Source organism: Mobula hypostoma, chromosome 13, assembly GCF_963921235.1.
Source record: "Mobula hypostoma chromosome 13, sMobHyp1.1, whole genome shotgun sequence".
Classification (NCBI taxonomy): domain Eukaryota; kingdom Metazoa; phylum Chordata; class Chondrichthyes; order Myliobatiformes; family Myliobatidae; genus Mobula; species Mobula hypostoma.
In genome coordinates this window covers 96,028,143-96,041,974 of record NC_086109.1, presented here as the reverse complement: position 1 = coordinate 96,041,974, position 13,832 = coordinate 96,028,143, and the positions used below count along the sequence as shown (strand labels likewise).

The following is a 13,832-nucleotide window of genomic DNA, read 5'->3' as shown; positions in this document are numbered from 1 at the left end:
AAGACTATGAACATACAGAAGGTACCTAAAATGGTGGCCAGTGAGTGTGAGTGCATGTCAACATCAGAATAGTACTCCAAAGTGCCTGTATTGTTGATATTTACCAGTCCAGCCTGACACACAGCGGCAAAATCCGGTGACTGGATCGCAACCATCTGCATGGCAGCAATCACACTGTTCACTGCAGTTCAAGCCGTAAGTCCCATCCTAGAATGGAGAAGAAAAAACAGGGTGAAAAAGCTCAGCTCAGCATCCATCAGTCTTTTCTGCAGCAATTTCCACTGATGTCACACCTGGAGACGGAAGGGAGAGGGCTGAGGTGGTTCAAGCTTTGTGATCAAGGAAGGAGTGGGAGGTGATGAGGAACCAGAGTGTTAGTCACCACAGTGGGTAAATACTCAACGTAAAGAGGGCCTTCGTGAGTGCAGGGGGTGGGTTCGCAGCTCAGGACTCTGTGGGCTGGAACTGCAAGCGATCAGGAGCACTGCAAAAGTGTGACTGACTTGTGATACACAAGGATGAGTTAACATCATAGAACGCTATTGGGTGTAACTGTGCCTGTCCGGGTCCCTCCAGAAAGAGTACTGTGGATTCTGTGCAACCTATGGAATTTCCAGAATTCCCTTTATGACTTTTAAGAAATGAATTTAAACAGTGTAGTGCATAACGCTAACCCTAATGCGTGGCCATCAAATCAAATATGAACTGTAATTAACCAGCTGAGCTAAATATATCAACCAGTATAGAAACAGTATCAGATTTACTAGTGAATTCCAGTTAATTAGGCCATCGGTTAATCGGGGCAGCTGTTTATTTGGAACAGCCCTTAAAGAACAAAAACAAATTGAGAAAATAGCCAGGATTCCCTTTGTTTATTTCGGACACTCTGCTGCGTAATTGGGTCAGGAGATTTGCCAAAGTATCAGTCACGTGCATATTGTGACACTGCAATGTGTTAAGAGTGAACAGTTTTTAAATAGCATCGGTTGTGTGTGTTTGTCTCAATAAGCAGTGATATTTGTTATTGATAGTGAGAAATAAGCAACAGGACAATTCAGAACTGTTTTGTTCATTGTCGTTTCAAGCATTCAAGCTTGGAGATTACAGAAATGACCAGGAGTAAAAATGAACTGATTTCACTAATTCAACAAGTTAGGAACTGTAAAGAATTTGACGGTACAGGCAATCATCTTGAATGGTACAATGAAAATGAAGATTTGGAAGATGCAATTGTTGACAGTATTTTATGAAGGCAGTCAATTATCTGCACTTGGTGTCTGCACAGATTTTGTTAATTTATAGTCAATCAAAAGAGCATGCCGGCACACACTGGATGAATTTCTCTGTCAATAATTATTAGGAACTAATACACAGTTTTATAGTACTATAGTCGTATTGATAGTGTTTTAATTTGTTCTATATTTCACTTAAATACATAATTTGTTACTCAGTTAAATGGTAGGTTGTCTTTTTATACCTTTTTAACTATTTCCATGAAACTTCGGCTAATTGGGGCAGCCACTTAACTGGGCTGAGATGCACTGCTCTCAATATGATCCAATTAATCAGAATCCACTGCATATATAAAACTAAATAAGGGCAAAAAGAGAGCAAAAATAATGGGTTCGTTGTCTGTCCAGAAATCTAATGGGTTGGGGGGGGGGGAGAAGCTGTTCCTATAAGTACTTTGGCTACAGACTAACAGTCTTGTCAGGTCATTGGTTGTACAGATATTGAAGCCAGACTGTTACAAGGCGCTGGCACATTCAAGGGGGCTAGGGTGGTTGTTCTAGAAGCCTTTTACAGAATGTAGCACATCTTGAAGGTAATGCAGAGATTGACAACAGAACTTACTGGACATGGCTGGATGCAATTCTTGCCACGCCAGCCTGCAGTGCATGTACACGAGCCGTCCTCTGGGTTACAAGCTGCTCCGTTGGCACAGTGGCAGTTGTCCTGGCAGTGAAGACCCCAGGTACCACTAGAACAAGGGATAGAGCAGTCCACTCCCTGCCATCCTAAAAGACAATCACCATTGTTCAAGTCAAGGCAACTTCCAAACGTCCTGCCACCTACCTACACCAAATCACAGGAGAGACTCTTCCAAATATCCCACGCTAAGGAAAACGATGCATTCATTTCCAGAGTACTAGAATATAAAAGCAGAGGCTCTATAAGGTGTTGCTCAGTAAATTGTTCAGAGATTGGGAAATGGGCTGCAAGTGTTGCTCCAACTGGCTTTAGGATCCTGCCAACTAAGTCAGCGGGCACTCCATCTCGGGCCTCTGCTGATTGCTCATTGAACAGTTTAGGAGAATGGGCAAAGAACTAGCAGATGGAATACAACGTAAGGAAATTTATGGTCATACACTTTGGTAGAAGGAATAAAGGTGTTGACTACTCTCTAAATGGGTAACAATTTCAGAAATCAGAGGTACAAAGGGACTTGGAATTCTTAGTGCAGGATTCCCTAAAGGTTAACTTACAGGTTGAGTCAGGAGTGGGAAGGAATGCTGGCCTTCATAACAAGGGGAATTGAGTATAAGAGCAAAGAGGTCCTTCTGCAGCTGTACAGGGCCCTGGTGAGACCACACCTGGAGTACTGTGTGCAGTTTTGGTCTCCAAATTTGAGAAAGGACATTCTTGCTGTTGAGGGAGTGCAGCGTAGGTTCACAAGGTTAATTCCCAGGATGGCGGGACTGTCATATGTCAAAAGATTGGAGCGTCTGGGCTTGTATACTCTGGAATTTAGAAGGCTGAGAGGGGATCTTATTGAAACATATAAGATTATTAAGGGATTGGACACGCTGGAGGCAGGAAGCATGTTCCCGCTGATGGGTGAGTCCAGAACCAGAGGCCACAGTTTAAGAATTAAGGGTAGGCCATTTAGAACGGAGTTGAGGAAAAACTTTTTCACCCAAAGAGTGGTGGATATATGGAATGCTCTGCCCCAGAAGGCTATGGAGGCCAAGTCTCTGGATGTTTTCAAAAAAGAGATGGATAGAGCTCTTAAAGATAGCGGAATCAAAGGTTATGGGGATAAGGCAGGAACTGGATACTGATTGTGGATGATCAGCCATGATCACAGTGAATGGCGGTGCTGGCTTGAAGGGCCGAATGGCCTACTCCTGCACCTATTGTCTATTGTCTATTGTCTATAAAAAGCAAATTCAGCAAGGAGGTAATGCTGAGACATTATAAGGCATTGGTCAGACCACATTTGGAGTATTGTGAGCAGTTTTGGGCCTTATATCTAAGGAAAGATATGCTGGCATTGGAGAGGGTCCATTGGTAGTTTGACGGCTCTGGCTTGTAGTCACTGGACTTTGGAAGGATAGGGGGAGGGCGTTCTCATTGAAACGTACTGAACATTGAAAGGCCAGGATGGAATGGGTGTGGCAAGGATGTTTCCAATAGCCAGCGTCTAGGACCAGACAGCTCAACCTCAGAATAGGACATCCCTTTAGAACAGAGATGAGGAGGAATTTCTTTAGCCAGAGGGTGGTGAATCTGAGTATTTCATTGCCACAGACAGCTGTGGATATTGGGTATATTTAAAGAGGACGTTGGTGGGTACTTAATTAGTAAGGGCATCAAAGATTACGGGGAGAAGGCAGGAGAATGGGAATGAGAGGGAAAATACATCAGCCATGATCAAATGGCCTGAATGGCCTTATTCTGCTTCTATGTCATGGTCTTGTGTCTTTTTGAACTATATTGGTTTCCAGTCTCTCACCATTAATTAAACTTCTGTCTCGCTCTTTGTATGACTTCACCCCAGCCTATCTCGGCAATCTGCCAAGCTTTAAATCGTTCCTATATTCATCAGTACATTCTGATCTCTAACCACAACCTGCCCCAACCTCCAGATCGCAAATCCTACCCACTTCACTCCCCTCCAATGAAGACAGCTTTCAGTCAGTGTATCTAGAAGCTCCCTAAGTTCCTTCTTTTCTCACCTAATTTATAAACCATCCCTTTAAATTCTATTGGCCTTTCTAATAAAAGGTTCATCGGCTCTTTGCAATACCCATCTTTTCCACATTATGGAAAACACTTTGGCGTATTTTTGATATTCTTGCTGTTAATACTGGAGAGTTCTTTATGAATTCTTTCCTAATCGTTCTAGAATTTCAGCTGACATAATAGGGAGTCATGTCCACCTACAATAACTGTAAAAAGATTCAAGCGTTACCAGCAAAGTGTATGCTGTTCCTCCAACATAGAGACCACAGGGGAAAGCATTTCCTCCCTTGAACCTCATTCCTTATTCCTCATCTCATCAAGTAGAGAAAGAACCTTTACAAAGTTGGAGAAATGAAAAGCTGCTGTTTCTACCTTCTTTACAGATACAGGCACCATCAACAGGAGAGCAGGCACTGCCGTGATTGCAATTACAAGTAGATGAACAGTTGGGCCCATATTTCCCAGGAGGACATGAAAAGGAACAGTCTTCCCCCTGCAATACAAAAGAAAAATACCTCACCAGAAATCAGATTGATATTGACTATCATTACAAACAATCTTTATCACCCAGGCCTCTACTTCTTCAGGGGGCTAAAGGAATTCGGAGTGTCCCCATCAGCACTTGGCAATTTTTGCTGATGCACCATGGAAAGCTTCCTGTCTGGAAGCATCATGGTTTGGTATGGCAACTGCTCTGCCTGTGACTGCAAGAAACTGCGGAGAGTTATGGACACAGGTCAGTATGTCACAACAACCAGACTCCCTCCATGGACTCTTGTCTGTACTTCTTGCTGCCTCAGTATAGAAGGCAGCAGAGTCAAAGACCCCACCCGCCCCAGACATTCTCTCTGCACCCTCCTCCCACTGGGGAGAGGATACAAAAACCATAAAGTACACACTTATGCTCAAGGACAGTTTCTATCTCGCCCTTATAAGATTATTGAATTGCTTGCTGGTACAATGAGATGCTCTCTTGACCTCACAGTCTACCTCATCATTGCATCTTATTGCCTACCTGCAGTGCACTTTCTCTATCTGTTACAATTTATTTTAATTTATTTCTGTTATTGTTTTCCTTGCACTATTGCATTGCACTGTGCAATGAATTGATCTGTATAAACAGAATGCAAGACAAGCTTTCACTAGTACCTCGGTGCATGCGACAATAAATCCCCCATTTACTTCAATACTCCATTATGTTCACACACTGCACGTAATGTGACGTACGTACCAGTGTTTCCCAGGCCTCCTATCCAATTCTGAAGTGCAGATACCAGAATCCCTCTGAAGAGGAATTCTGGACAATCCCAGTATTCTTATTGATGCCATTCAACCTATACTCACAAGTGCTGAAATATGAAATGCAACCCCCCGCCCCCCCCCGCCCTGCAATAGCTGCAGTCAACAAAGTGTGAAATCCAAGTCATTCAGCAGTAAATATTTGCTAAATATTTATCTTTCAATTATTAGCAGGGAGCAAGTAGCAAGGGAATGCAGCCAACAGAAATGAGCACATTTGAGTATAGCTTGAAGGCTCCCAACACCTTCTGCTGTCCATCTGCTTCACCTAAAGTTTGACATGTTTCCATTGTTGTGCTCTGTTATCGTCATTAAATGCTGTTAATTACAAATATTGTTCACAATAGTCTTAGCTGAATATCCACAAAAAAAGCCGACAGCTTTGTGTGGCTGGAGTTTGAGGTTCTCATGCAGAAATTGCAACTTCTGCGGCTGGTCACTGTTGTCTTATGGAGTGACTGGAAAATGAATTCTTAATTGAGTACCACTGGAGGGGTATGAACTTTGGCAATTTCTTACTGTCGCTGTGATCAGAGGAAGGGTGGGGCATGTTTCATCTTTGATTTATTCCAAAGTTCAAAGTAAATTTATTATCAAAGTACATCCATGTCACCATATACAACCCAAAGATTCATTTTCCTGCAGGACATACTCAGTAAACAAATAAGCTGGGTATAGGTATTGATTGTAACCAACATTTTGATGATAAACTTCGCTACCTTCATCAGGGATGATGCCTGGGCATGTCTAGTCCAGTGGTATTTGTACCCCGGTTGTCCATCCTTCCTGATTGATTAGTCCTCATCCAACCAGGCTTCCACTGTCCCAGCTTGTTTACAACCAAATTCCTGATTGAAGATCTCATTCTAAATTCTTACTTAGAGCGAGACCTTCATCTTTGTTAAAATTCTTTTCCTCTAGCTTTATTTCAATGGTTTCCTTCATTAGGCAGTTTCAAAAGCATGGTGGAGTAGTTTTGTGCCATCGAAGTCAATCCTACGGTCACTGCGAATGCAATATTCTGCTGCCACCGTTTTCTGCGGGTAACCCAAATGAATACACCTCCTCTGCTCCTTTATGCTCAGTAAATCCAAGAACCAGAATCGAGTCAATGAAAGACCACACCCACTACAGTGTGGATCAACAGTCAACGTGCAAATGACAACAAACTGTGCAAATATAAAAGATTAAAATAATAATAAATAAACAATATGTATTGAGAGCATGAAATGAAGAATCCTTGAAAGTGAATCCATAGATTGTGGGAACAGTTCAGTGATGGGGTCAGTGAAGTTGAGTGAAGTTGCCTCCACTGATTCAACAGGAGGAATGACTGTCCCTAAACCTGGCGGTGTGGATCCTGAGGCTCCCGTACCATCTTCCTGATGACAGCAGTGAGAAGAATGCATGACATGGGTGGTGGAGGTCCCTGATGATGGATGCTGCTTTCCTGTAAAAGTGCTCGTTACAGATGTGCTTTACCTATGATGGACAGGGCCATACTTTTTGTGGGATTTTCAAGGGCATTAGCGTTTCTATACCAGGCTGTGATGCAACTAGTCAATATACTCTTCACCGCACATCTATAGAAGTTTGTCTAAGTACTAGATAGCATGCTGAATCTTCACAAACTTCTAAGGAAGCAGAGGTGCTCAATGCTTCTTTGCAATTAAGTGACCTTAAATGTAATTTTTTTATTTTTCAAGTTTTTATTTATAATAATGTTTTTGAAATTCAGAGACACTCACAGATGTTCAAATTCTTTACTAGTTGGCGCATTCTGGGACATGACTTCAATGGTGCCAAAGGGTTTCTGTGGATTTTAAAACTGGGAAAATGTGTGAGGTCAGGGATTCGCAGATCAAACGGAAATTCACATTGAAGACCCATTCAAGCTTAGAAATGGTCACTCTGGGCTATAGCCTCTCTGTTCGATAATATAATTCCAAGAAAAATCATCTCCATACTCCAGGTCTTTAGGTGGATCATTGTCTTCCTGACCAACAGACCATGATCAGTAAGGATTGGCAGCCACACCTCCACAATGAAGGGCCTGTTTCTGTGCTGTGGTGCTCAATGACTCAACGATTATCCTCATTATGGTGCTTCATAAGGTTGCATCCTCAGCCATCTCTTCCCGAGACACTCCCGACTGTGTGGTCATATTCTGCTCCAGCTCCATCCACAACAGGGTTCCCAACCCCATGGACCCCGACCGTTAACTGAGGGGTCCGTGGATCCCAGGTTGGAAACCTCTTATCTAAGAGTTTGCAGCTGATATCACTGTATTGGCTTGTATCTCAAATAATCATGAGTCTGAGTACAGGAAAGAGATAGAGAGCAGAGTGATATGGTGTCATGACAACAACCTTTCACTCAGTGTCAATAAAAAAAGAGTTGGTCATTGACTTCAGAAAGGGGGACAGTACACATACACTTGTCTACGTCAAAGGTGTTGGGCTTGAGTGGGTTGAGAGCTTGAAGTTGCTAGGAGTGAACATAGCCTGTCCTGCTCCAACCATGTAGACGTCAGGGCCAAGAAAGCTCTCTAATGCCTCTACTTCCTCAGAAGGTTAGAGACATTTGGAATGTCTTCGTCAATCCTTAGCAATTTTAACACCTTATTTGGATGCATAATGGAAACTCTGTCCATGACCACTAAAGTGTAAAGTGTTTCACCTCGCAGAAGCAAAGACTTAAGAGTGAGAGGCAAGTGCTTTTTAAAGACCCAAGTCTCAGGACTTTGTGTTCAGTTTCACCTAGTCCTAACAGGACACTAAAAGAGGCATATTTTCAAGTTGTTAGTCGATTACTGATTGGGTAACTAGCTACTTAGCAGCAGCCAATAAAAAGAAGTTAGGGTCAAGCAAATCAGCTGTTGTTTGAGTGAGCCAGTTTTGGAATGGAGAGCTGAAGCTCTGGTGTGAAGAGGTGGAATAATGGTCCAAGTGTTGGGAGTGAGAACTACTCTTTAGAGAAAAAAAGGCCTTAGAGAGAAGGCATAGATAAGAACAGGGAAGATTTTATTTTGTGTTATCATTGATTTGGCTTTGGTGAGGGATGGCAAAGAAATGATTTCTTTTTTCTTATTGCACAGCTAAAGCAGTGGGAATGGCAATCAGGGAAGTGGCATACTGGTCTTGCAGTGTGTCAGAAGTCAGGGAGTCCTCCAGAGTCCCCGATGACTACATTTGTGAGAATTGCATCTCATAAATTGCATCCAGCTGTAGGGTAGGAGATACACATAAGCTGAAGGAGGTGGGTAACTAGATGACCATCAGAAGGGGGCTAGGCAGTTAATGCAGGCTACCCTTGTGGCAGTTCCCCTCAGTAATGAGTACAGTGGATTCCATTTAACTGGGACACATAGGACCCAATTCAGCAGGTCAAGCAGCATCTGTTGTGGGGAATAAATAGTCGATTAATGTCCTGATGAAGCATGTTGGCCCAAAACATTGACTGTTTATTCCTCTCCATAGATGCTATCTGACCTGCCGAGTTTCTCCAGCATCTGTAGAACCTCATGTCAAGATTAGTAATCTCTGGATTGCTGCCTGTGCCATGCACCACTGAGCATAAGAATAGGAAGATAAGGCAGATCTGTGTGTATCTGAAAAGTTGTTTCAGGGGGCAGGGTTTCAGATATGTGGATCAACTGGCATCTTGTCTGGGGTTACCTAGAGCTGTTAGGGAGGGTTTAAACTAGATTGACAGAGGTATGGGAACCAGCATGACAGGTCAGATGATGGAGTAGTTGGTGTAAAGGTGGACGCAATGAGCAGAGGGGGTGCAAAGAAGATTAGGTAGTGGACAGGGTGTAAGTGCAGTCAGTGGGTTGGGTTGAAATGTATTAACTTTAATGTGAGATGCATTAAGAATAAAGGTGATGAACTGAAAGCATGGACCAGTACGTGGAATTAGGCTGTGGCCGTTACTGAGACATGGCTGTCACAAAGGCAGGTTTGGCTACTCAGCATTCCAGGGATTAGATGTTTGAAAAGGGATAAGGAGAGAAGTTATGGGAGAAGTGGGCGTCATTGCTAATCAGGGACAGTATCATAACTGCAGAGAGGGAAGATGGTATGGAGGTGTCAGCTACTGAATCAGTATGGGTGAAAGTCAGAAACAAGAAAGGAGCAATCGTTCCTTTGGGAGTATTCTCGAACCACCTCCCCATCCCAGTGGTCACCAGGATACTGAAGAGCAGATAAGTAGTAGATTTGGGAAAGGCGCAAAAAAAAGTATTGTGGGTGACTTCAACTTCCCTAATACTGTTTGCACCCCCTCAGTGCAAAAGGTTTAAATGGGGTGAAATTTGTTAGATGTGTCCAGGATTGCTGACATAATGTGGTCACACTGATTAGAGGAGAGGCCATTATGATCCGCTACTAGGCAATGACCCTGGTCAGGTGACAGATCTCTCTGTGGGTGAGCATTTTGAAGATGGTGACCACAATTTCCTGACCTTTAGCATAACCATGGACAAGGAGAAGAGCAGATGACACAAGGTATTTAGTTGGGGGAAGGGGGATTGTTATGCTAATAGACAGGAACTTGGGAGTGTAAATTGGGAACAAATGTTCTTGGTAAATGGAAAACAGAAATGTGTAAGTTTTTCAGGGACAACTTGCACAGGTTGTCCATTAGGGCAGGGAAAGGAAGGTAGTGTGAAGGAACCAAACAGGTAGAATACCTGGTCAAGCAAAAGACAGAAGCATACTTAAGGTACGGGAAACAAGGATCAGACAGGGCTCTTGAGTTATAAAGTAGCCAGGAGAGAGCTTAAGAAGGAAATTGGGAGAGCTAGTGGGGGGTATGTGAAGGCCTTGGTAAGTGAGATTAAGGAAAGCCCAAGATGTTCTACACATGTGTGATGAACAGGACGATGACTAGTGTGAGAGTAGGACCAGTCAGGGAAAACCACATTGAAACCTACCGAATGTTGAACGGACTAGGTAAGGTGGATGTCGAGAGGATACCTTCTCTGTCCGGGTATCCAGACCTAGACAGCACAGTCTCAAAATTGATGGGTGACCTTTTACAGCAGAAGTAAGGCGGATTGTTTTTTTTAGCCAAAGGGCTGTGAATCTGTGGAATGCTCTGCCACAGACTGCGGTGGAGGCCAAATCCGTGGGTATATTCAGTGCAGAAGTTGATAGATTCCTGATTGGTTGGGGTTCAAGGGATATGGTGAGAGGGTAGGTGTATGGTGTTGAATGGCATTGGGGAATCACACTCGATGGGCTGAATGGCCTAATTCTGACCACCCCCCCCCCCCCGGTCTTATGGTCTTATGGTCTAAAGGGCGAAACATACTTTGAGTAGGAAAAGGTAGAGGAGGTGCTGAATGAGTACTTTGCTTCAGAGCTGACAAGGGAGAGGGACCTTGCCAAATGCGAGGTCAGTGTAGAACGGGCTAATATGTTGAAACATTTCAAGGTCAAGGAAGTGGCAGTGTTGGAGTTTTTAAAGAACATTAAGATAGATAAATCACCAAGGCTGGACTGTATATACCCCAAATTACACTGGGAAGAGATTGCTGGGGCATTGATGTTTAAGTTGTCCCTGGCCACAGGAGTGGTGCCTGATGATAGGAGGATGCCACATGTTATTGATGTTCCACAAAAGCAATAGAGATCATCCTGGGAATTACAGACCAGCGAGTCTAATGTTAGTGTGAATGTCACACTATGAATATATTTCTCACACAAATGGAGGATGCAATAGTTCAATCTAAAATCAGGACATTATGACTAAATGAGGGAAACTACAATGGGATGTGGCTAGCATAGACTGGGAACACAGGCTGAATGGTGGGACAGTTGAGGAGCCTTGGAGACTTTCAAAGAGATTTTTCATGATGCTCAACAGAAGTGTGTTCCAGTTAAAATCAAAGACCGTAAGGGTTGGGAGAGCCAGATTTGGATAACTAAGGAGATAAAAAAAAGACATCAGACTAAAAGCTCATGCAAACAAAGTTGCCAAAAGTAGTGGGAAGGTGGAAGATTGATAGATCTTTTAAAAAAATAGCAAAGAACCACTAAGCAAGCAATAAGAAAAAGGAAGACAGGTTGCTCTTTGTGATTTTTATAAATGACTTAGATGAGTAAGTAGAACGATGGGTTAGTAAGTTTGTAAATGACATGAAGTTCAGTGGAGTTGTGGATAGTGCAGAAGGTTGTTGTAGTTACAATAGGACATTGACTGGATGCAGAGTTGGGCTGAGAAGTGTCGGATGGAGTTCAGTGTGAAGTGATTCACCTTGGAAGATCAAATTTGAAGGCAGAGTACAGGTTAGTGGCATGATTCGTAGCAGTGTGGAGGAACAGAGGATCTTGGGGTACATGTCCATAGGTCCCTCGAAGTTGTTGTGCAATTTGATAGGGTTGTTAAGATGGTGGATGGCGTGTTAGTCTTTATTACTCGGAGGCTTACATACAAATGCTGTAAGCTCTATAACATCCTGGTTAGACCGCACTTGGAATATTGTGTTCAGTCTGCTTGCCTCATTATAAGAAGGGTGTGGAAGCTTTAGAGAGGGTGCAGAGGAGATTTACTAGGACGCTGCCTGGATTGGAGAGCGTGCCCTATGAAGATAGGTTGAGCAAGCTAGGGCTTTTCACTTTGGAGTGAAGGAGGAAGAGAGATGACTTGATAGCGATGTACAAGATGATGCGTGTGTATCTGAGTTGAGTACAAGATGACTCAATATAGCAAGAGAACCTCTAGCTGAAACAGCAATTTGTTACTGAAACAAATCTCCATGCCTGTAATTATTAAATGCCAGGTACGCTTTCCTTAAGTAAAAGATAGGGACTTGGGCATGAAAAATGACATGTGCAATGATGTATGGCAGAATCTGTTCCATTGCTCTGATTTAATTTTCTCAGGTGTCATAATGTTTGTTATTCAATAGCATTTTTCCCTGTGAAAGACTACAAGCTGGTGTTAATTATTATCTAATTAATGCCTGTGCCCTTTCCAATGCCGCCTTAAAAACCGTAATGTATGTGAAGATTTGATCACTCTCTGTAAAGAGGCAAAGCTGAAAGTGGAATTTCTTACCAAAGCCACTTAGTAACCTCTGGAATTGGCAGGCATGCTTTTCTTTGCTAATGACCCTCTGTCTAACTCTGAATCACCCAAGAGATTATCATAATTATGTTTTCCCCTCTTTCAAATAGTTTGTCTACCATGCAGAGCTAAGCTTACCAACAAGCCACGTGAAGAACTGAACGGCCAAGTGGCAACTGTGGAAAGGGAAGCTGTTTCAAACAGAAATGTTAACAGCTGCTGCTTGATGTGCTGGGTATTTCAGATTTCCAGCATGTGTCATTTTCTTATTTTATCTGAGAACTACAAGTATTCCCTTGACCATAACACTCACATTTACTTCCTCTACGCATTTGTATTGTAGATAAGCAGAATATGAGAAATGAAGGATGTAAAGATGTAAAGTACACTAATTTAGTTCCCAGTCTAACTATGAAGATACCATGACCAAGAAAGTTCACCATCACCTACTTCCTCAGGAGCCACGTCTCTATTGACCCTCACCATTTTTAAAAAATCGGTGCACCATAAAAAGCATCCTATCTGGATACATTACATCTTTCTACAGCAACTGCTCTGAGGTAACCCCAAGAAACTGCAGCGAACTGTGGACACAGCTCAACATATCACAGAAACCAGACTCTCTCCAAGGACTCTGTCTATATTTCTTACTTCCTCAGTAAGGCAGCCATCATAATCAAAGATCCCCCATACCCCAGGCCTCCTCCCTTCTCCCTTCTCCCATTGGGCAGAAGATACAAAAGACTGAGAGCATATATCTCCAGGCTCAAACATCACTTCTACCCCACTGTTGAATGGTGCCCTAGAATGATAAGATGGGCCCTTGGCCTCACAACCTACCTCATTATGATCCTTGCACCTTACTGTTTACCTGCACCAAAAGGCTGTGTGCTTACCACCCCCTTTCCCCACTCCCGCTTCTGCTCACTTTACACTTATGACTGCATGGCTAACCACAGCTCCAGAGCCATATTTCAGTTTGATGATGACACCACTGTCTGAAGCCAAATCAAAGGTGGTGGCAGATCAGCATATGGATAGGAGATTGAGAATCTGGCTGACTGGTGCCACAACAACAACCTCTCACTCATTGTCAGCAAGACCAAGGAGCTGATTATTGACTTCAGGAGGGGAAAAACGGAGGTCCGTGAACCAGTCCTCATCGGGGGATTAGAGGTGGAGAGGATCAACAACTTTACATTCCTCAGTGTTATCATTTCAGAGGGTCTGTCCTGGCCAAGCACAAAGTTCAATTACGAAGAAAGGACAGCAGCACCTCTACTTTCTGAGGAGTTTGTGAAGTTTCGGTATGACATCTAAAACTTTGATTACACTTCGAATGATGTGAGGTGGAGAGTATATTGACTGGCTGCATCACAGCCTGGTATGGAAACATCAATACCCTTGAATGGAAAATCCTACAAAAATTAGTGGATATGGCCCTCCCCACCATTGAGCACATCTACACAGAGCGGTGTTGCAGAAAAGCAGCA

The 13,832-nt window shown here is 43.1% G+C and overlaps 1 protein-coding gene across 4 annotated transcripts in view; it reads right to left on the bottom strand.

Annotated features, from left to right (window-relative positions):
- The window catches only part of megf11 (multiple EGF-like-domains 11), a 454,053-nt gene that overhangs the window by 99,961 nt on the left and 340,260 nt on the right, over nucleotides 1-13,832 (bottom strand). For all 4 annotated transcript variants that reach the window (XM_063066247.1, XM_063066248.1, XM_063066249.1 and 1 more), the window contains exons 11-13: nucleotides 4,339-4,459; nucleotides 1,855-2,018; nucleotides 105-207 (exon numbers count right to left, since the gene is read on the bottom strand). In XM_063066247.1, coding sequence (XP_062922317.1) covers nucleotides 105-207; nucleotides 1,855-2,018; nucleotides 4,339-4,459 — 388 coding nt within the window. The remainder of the gene's footprint in view (nucleotides 1-104; nucleotides 208-1,854; nucleotides 2,019-4,338; nucleotides 4,460-13,832) is intronic.